This window comes from Mus pahari, chromosome 14 (assembly GCF_900095145.1).
Source record: "Mus pahari chromosome 14, PAHARI_EIJ_v1.1, whole genome shotgun sequence".
Lineage (NCBI taxonomy): Eukaryota > Metazoa > Chordata > Mammalia > Rodentia > Muridae > Mus > Mus pahari.
The window spans coordinates 28812816-28819849 of NC_034603.1; the positions used below are offsets into that span (position 1 = coordinate 28812816).

General features: G+C 42.5%; 1 protein-coding gene across 1 annotated transcript in view; it reads right to left on the reverse strand.

The window, feature by feature from the left end:
• Top3a (DNA topoisomerase III alpha) overlaps positions 1 to 7034 on the reverse strand; it is a 37108-nt gene that overhangs the window by 23811 nt on the left and 6263 nt on the right. The window contains exon 2 of the mRNA XM_021212260.1: positions 580 to 639. Coding sequence (XP_021067919.1) covers positions 580 to 639 — 60 coding nt within the window. The remainder of the gene's footprint in view (positions 1 to 579; positions 640 to 7034) is intronic.

Consider the following 7034-nt stretch of genomic DNA (forward strand, 5'->3'; position numbering starts at 1 on the left):
TTTTTTTTGGTTTTTCGAGTCAGGGTTTCTCTGTATAGCCCTGGCTGTCCTGGAATTCACTCTGTAGACCAGGCCGGCCTCAAACTCAGAAATCCGCCTGCCCCTGCCTCCTGAGTGCTGGGATTAAAGGCATGCGCCACCATGCCTGGCTTAGGAAATTTTCTTAATTAGTGACTGATGGGGAGGTCTCAGTCCATTCTGGGTGGTGCCACCCTTGGACTGGTGGTCTTGGCTTCTATAAGAAAGCAGGCTGATAAGCAAGCCAGTAAGCCTCACTCCTCCATGGTCTCTGCATCAACTCCTGTCTCGAGGTTCCTGCTCTAACTGAGTAATTATCCTGACTTCCTTTGATGATAAACTGTGATATGGAAGCTAACCTGAATAAACACTTTCTTCCTGAAGTTTCTTTGGTCATGGTGTTTCATCACATCAATAGTAACCCTAACTAAGACACCTGGCTAGGTTGCAAGGTAAAAATAACCCTCCTGCCTCAGCTTCCCAAATGCTAGGATTATCATAGGCTAGCTGTCATGCCTGTCTTATACGTCAGCTTTATGATAGAAACACTTCAGCACTTACCTGGCCATACAGATGATAGTCAAATTCATAAATCTTGTTGAATTTAGAAAGGCCTTCTTTCTGTAAAGCACAAGAAAAATAAGTAAAAAATTCAAATCACATTTAAAATCATAAATGACTCCCCAACATAAAAACTGTGTGATTCCCAGAGAAGGGGAGAAGGGAATAGTAACAAAGCAACAAGCCAGATACAACTTGACACTCTGCACTCAAGATGCTAAGAGTAGTGTAGGCTTCGAAGCATGCCTGGGCTACAAAGACCAACTTCAAACAAAAATATCGTTTCCCAAACATAAAGATTAAACAGACTGGGCTGTAGCTCAACAGATGACTATTTGCCTAGCATGCACAAAGCTATAGGTTCAATCTCAAATAACACAACAAAGAAAACTAAGTTATGGGTTTGGGGATTTAGCTCAGTGGTAGAGCGCTTGCCTAGCAAGCGCAAGACCCTGGGTTCAGTCCTCAGCTCTGGGAAAAAAAAAAAAAAAGAAAAAGAAAAAGAAAAAGAAAACTATGTTAGTTGTGTGTGGTGGCGCAGATCTCTGAGTTGGAGGCCAACCTGGTCTATAGAGTGAGTTCCAGGACAGCCAGAGCTACACAGAGAAACCCTGCCTCGAAAAACCGAAAAACCAAAACAAAACAAAAGATCAAACTAGAAAAACAACCAAAAAGGAAAATCATCTAATCTAATAGTTTTTTACTTCTTTTTATTGTTTTTCTATAATAACTTGGCTGATTTGTCTTGCTTGTTTCATAAGTGTGAAAGTTTGCCTGTGTTTATGTACCACGTGCGTGCCTGGTCAGAAGAGAACTTTGCTGTAGCTACAGCCCCTGCTGTCTAGTTATATGTGTTGGTTCATTTTAAGAATTTGTCTGTAGGGCTGGTGAGATGGCTCAGTGGGTAAGAGCACCTGACTGCTCTTCCGAAGGTCCGGAGTTCAAATCCCAGCAACCACATGGTGGATCATAACCATCCATAACAAGATCTGACTTCCCTCTTCTGGAGTGTCTGAAGACAGCTACAGTGTACTTACATATAATAAATAAATCTTTAAAAAAAAAAAAAAGAATTTGTCTGTAGTACAAAAATGGAAAGGGAAGAGAAGAGAAGAGGGAGAAGAAAGGGGAGAGAGAAAGTGGGAAGCAGAGGATGAGGAGGAAGAAGAAGAGGAGGAAGAGGAAGAGGAGAAGGAGGAGGAACAGTATAGGAATAATAGTCAGGGGCTGAGAAAGACTCTACAAGGACTACATTTAGGATGTCATCTTCTCTTTTTTTGTTTTTTGTTTTTTTCCTTTTAAAAGATGAATTAGGGGGCTAGAGGGATAGCTCAGCAGCTAAGAGGGATGGAGAAATGGAAGACTTTTCAGTGTATGATGGATCTTTTTGTCTTGGACAGCAAGAATGCACCCCTAACTGTATCAATTTATCCAGACCTTCAAAGGAAGAAAGGCCTGGTACTTTTCTGCATTCAGTCCTGGCCTAGATTTAGACTGGAGGATAATGAAATGGCTTCTAAAGAAAAATATCAATCGTAGTTTTTCCTTATCCCACAAAAAGCTCTTTGAAAGAATGTGGACACTTGGAGTTTCTTAGGATTGCCTGTTCTCCCGTGCTGGTACATTCTGATAAGGGTACCGACTTTCAAGGTCTGAAAAGATCCCTGAAAGCCACACAGATAAAAGCGGCCCCTCTGTCAGGTTGATCCTCTCTGGCTGGGGGTGCTGGCCACCATATATCTATGACCTTACAAAGCTTTTAATTTATTAATTAATTCATTAGAATTTTACTTATTCACTTCACATTCCACTCACTGTTGGCAACAGCTTTTGGGATAGCCCCCGCTCCAGTTATTTGGGACCCACATGAAGACCAAGCTGCACATCTGCTACATATGTGCAGTGAGGCCTAGGTCCTGCCCATGTATGTTCTTTGGTTGGTGGGTCAGTCTCTGAGAGCCCCAAGGGTCCAGGTTCATTGACTATGTTGATCTTCCTACGGAATTCCTATCCCCTTAAGGGGAACTTATAAAATTTAAAGGTGCCTTTCTATCGCTGTGCTAGAACACCGTGACCACTACGACTTACAGAAGGAAGTTTGCCTTATGGTTCCAGAGGGCAGGGCTCATAAGATAAAGAGAACATGGCAGCAGCAGGCCTGGTGGCTGGTGAAGCAAGCCGAGAGCACACATCTTTTTTTTTTTTTTTTTTTGGTTTTTCGAGACAGGGTTTCTCTGTATATCCCTGGCTGTCCTGGAACTCACTTTGTAGACCAGGCTGGCCTCGAACTCAGAAATCCGCCTGCCTCTGCCTCCCGAGTGCTGGGAGAGCACACATCTTAAACAGCAAACACGGAGCAGAGATGGGAGTGTGCTTGTAAAACTTCAAAATGAGAGTGGTGGTACATTAATGCCAATACTCAGGAGGCAGAGGCTAGGCTCAGCAAACTCTAGGACCACATAAAGAGATCCTGTCTAAAACTACCAAACAAACAAACAAAAAACACCAAACAAATAACCCCCCAATACAAAAAAGTAAGCAAGCAAGCAAATAAATAAGACCCCAAACAGGCCCCCCAGTGATATCTCTCTTCTAGCAAGGCCATACCTCCTAAACCTACCCAAACAGCGCCACCAGCTGGAACCAAGTGTTCAATATCTGTGCCTATGGCTGACACTCTCATTCAAACTACCATGTTTTTGTTTTTAATGTATATGGGTATACTGCTTGGATGTACGTCTGTGTACTACATGTGTACAATGTGAGTCCAAAAGAGGGCATTTGACCCCCTGGAACTAAAGTTACGGCTGGTTGTGAGCCACCACATGGACACTGACAATTAAATCCAAGTCCTCTGGAAGAGCAGCCAGTGCTCTTAACCACTGAGCCATCCCTCCAGCCCCTAAAAGTCACTGTTTTTTTATGCTATGATAGAAATACTCTTGGAGTAAAAATAGATAGCTAGAAGTTTATCCATGGAGAAGACCTAGGACCCTGCCTGGAGTCTCCTACCTATCTTGTCACTCCAGCATGACAGCTTTAACAGGGGCTCCTCAGGTGATCTCGGCTGCCACATAGACACTGGATCTGCTATCTTCCCGCTGCCTCTCTATCTGCTAATTACTGCTCATTCAAAAGCAAAAGTACCATTACAGGTCAGTCCCTGAACATTAGAGAACATAAAGGCTTTTAGCTGGCATGTGCTTTCATTTTCCTCCTCGTCGTCAAGGAAAATCTGTTTATTGAGCACTTTGCAAGAGGGTAACAGGCTGAGAAGGAAGTAACGGGATTACCACTGCAGGCTGGCCTGTGTTTTCTATGAGCTTTGCTTGGGGACTTACAAACCTCATAGTATAACAATAGGCATACAAGTGATCTTAATCTGTCACATGCCTTAGATACAGTTTAAACTTAATTGTTTTTTAAATAAGATGGTTCATTTATTTGCTAATGTTAAATGTTTCATGATATTAAAAAAGGGAGGCAGTAAATAGAAAAATCGAATGTCAGAAGGACGCAAGAAAAATGACATTTGGGCTGGAGAGATGGCTCCAAGGTTAAGAGCAGTGGCTGCTCCTCCAAAGGACCCCAGTTCAATTCCCAGAACCCACACGCAGCTCACAGCTGTCTGTAACTCCAGTTTCAGGGGTATCTGACACCCTCACACAGACACACATGCAGGCAGAACAGAAATGTACATAAAATAATACAAAAAAATTTAAAAACTCACCAAGTATTAGTTTAAAAAATGAACTAAAAAAAAAAAAAAGACATTTTAGTCTTTTTTTTTTTTTGGTTTTTCGAGACAGGGTTTCTCTGTGTAGCGCTGGCTGTCCTGGAACTCACTCTGTAGACCGGGCTGGCCTCGAACTCAGAAATCCGCCTGCCCCTGCCTCCCGAGTGCTGGGATTAAAGGCGTGCGCTACCACGTCCACCAGACATTTTTAGTCTTAAAGGATTTCTGTATGATAAGATTTTGCCCTATGTTAAGATACTTACATATTTAAAGAATGGGAAAGATTAACACGAAGCAAGGAAACCTTAACAAGTCAGGAAAGGCCTGAGTTATATAAAGTATATAGAGGACTAGACTTAGAAATGATATACAATATTAAATTTCCTTTCTTTCTTTGTTTTTCCGTTTCCCTCTCCTCCCCCGTCCTCCTTCCTCCCTTTTTTCTTTGAGACAGGGCTTGTCTACATAGCTCTAGCTGTCCTAAAACTCCCTCTGCTGCTTCTGCCTCCTGCGGACTGAGATTAAAGTCATATGCCACCACACTTGAAAATAGTCTGTTTTGGCCAACACCTGAAATACCTCTTCTCGTCCTCTGTCTGTTGCTGTGACAAAGCATTCTTACCAAAAGCAACTTAGGGGAGGAAATGGTGGGTTACAGTCCACAACTGAGGGAAGTCAGAGCAGGAACTCAAAACAGAAACCAGGGAGGGATACTGCTCGTTGGCTCATGATTAGCTGGGCTTCTTATACAGCCCGGGACCACCTGTCCAGACAATGGTGCCACCACAGAGGCTGGGCCCTCCTACATCAATAAACAAGACAATCTCCCACAGGCATGTCTGAGGGAAAATCTGAGCTGGGCAATCACCCGTTAAGACACACACACACACCACATATATACACACCAAACATACACCACACCACACACACACACACACACACACACACACACACACCTCCCCACCCCTTTGTCCCCCCAAAGGAAAATATAACCAAAGGTTAAAATAATGACTGGTGTGGTTTTTTTCAACTGTCTAAGGGCTCATACTCCCTACAAATTAATTTAAGACCACATGAGATGTTATTTGAACCATTTTTCAGTAGTGATTTCTAGTGATTTTTTTTTTTCCTGATAATGAAAATGCTGTCCAGATTCAGGATTTCAAATCTTGGTTCAATTTCAATATTCCTCCCCTCTCCTTAATAAATAAAATTAAGAAAAAGAAAGCATTAGGCTAGTTGGTGATGAAGCACACCTTTAATCTCAGCAGCTCAGGAGGCTGAAGCAGGGGGATCACTGCAAGTATCAGCCCAGCCTGAGCTACACTGGGTTTTAGTTTCCTTTCCTGCTGCTGTAACAAAAGCAACTTAAGGGAGAAGGGTTTATTTGGATCACAGTTCCAGGTTATAGTCCATCCTGGCAGGGAAATCACAGCAGCAAACTTTCAGAGATAAATGGTCATGTTAAACCCAGTTGAAAGCAGAGAGCAATGAACTAATGCATGCATGCCTGTGTACAGCTTGCCTGTGTATAGCATGCCTGTGTACAGCATGCCTGTGTACAGCTTGCCTGTATACAGAATGCCTGTGTACAGCATGCCTGTGTACAGCTTGCCTGTGTACAGCATGCCTGTGTACAGCATGCCTGTGTACAGCTTGCCTGTGTACAGCATGCCTATGTACAGCATGCCTGTATACAGCTTGCCTGTGTACAGCATGCCTGTGTACAGCTTGCCTGTGTACAGCATGCCTGTGTACAGCTTGCCTGTGTACAGCTTGTCTTCACTGTTATACACTCTAGGATCCCTTCTAGGGAAGAGTTTCTACCTTTATTAATATAACTAAGATAAACCCCTACAGATATTTCCCCAGGAAAACCTAATCTATCCAATCTCTTATGGAGACTTTCTTCCCAGGAGTGTAGATGGTGTCAAGGTAACATTTTTATATCTCTACAACAACGGAAACAAATTCCAATGAAAAAACATAAAAATCTCTATTAATGTAGCTATTTCATTGACCTCTTTATGAAAATCTGGTAGTTTTTAGTGCAAAATAAAAAAGCTGATGCTATACTTCACATGGAACTGCACTGGTTCCATAAGACCAAAACAATCCTGGAAAAAAAAAAACAACCAAAAGCTGGAGGAGTCAATCTTCTAAACTTCAAAACTCACTATAAAACTACAATAACTAAAACCATCAGACTTAACTAAAAACAAACAAACAAACAAACAAACAAACAAACCCTGTAGTGACCATGAGCACTAAGAGTATAGCTGAATGGTAGAACCTGCTATGTTGGCTAAAACCTCCCACATTTTGTGTAAGATGTTAGGCACCTTCCTCATGGCTTTCTACCTCATCTGTTTCAGCAGGGTTTCTCACTGAATCTGGAGCTTGCCAACTCAGCCAGCTTGGGTGTCCAGCAAGCCCCAGGGATCCTCCTACCTCTGCCTTCAGAGTGCGCATAACCAAGCCCAGCTTTCTGCGTGATGCTTCTGATGGAGCTCCGGTCCTCATGCTTGTATAGCAAGCACTTTATTGACTGCTTCCTTACCCATTTATTTTGTGGTTATTGTTTTTCACTAAGTTAAAATTAAAAAAAAAAAAAAAAAAAAAAAAAAAAAACAGGGCTGGAGGGATGGCTCAGTGGTTAAGAGCACTGATTGCTCTTCTGAAGGTCTTGAGTTCAAATCCCAGCAACCACATGGTGGCT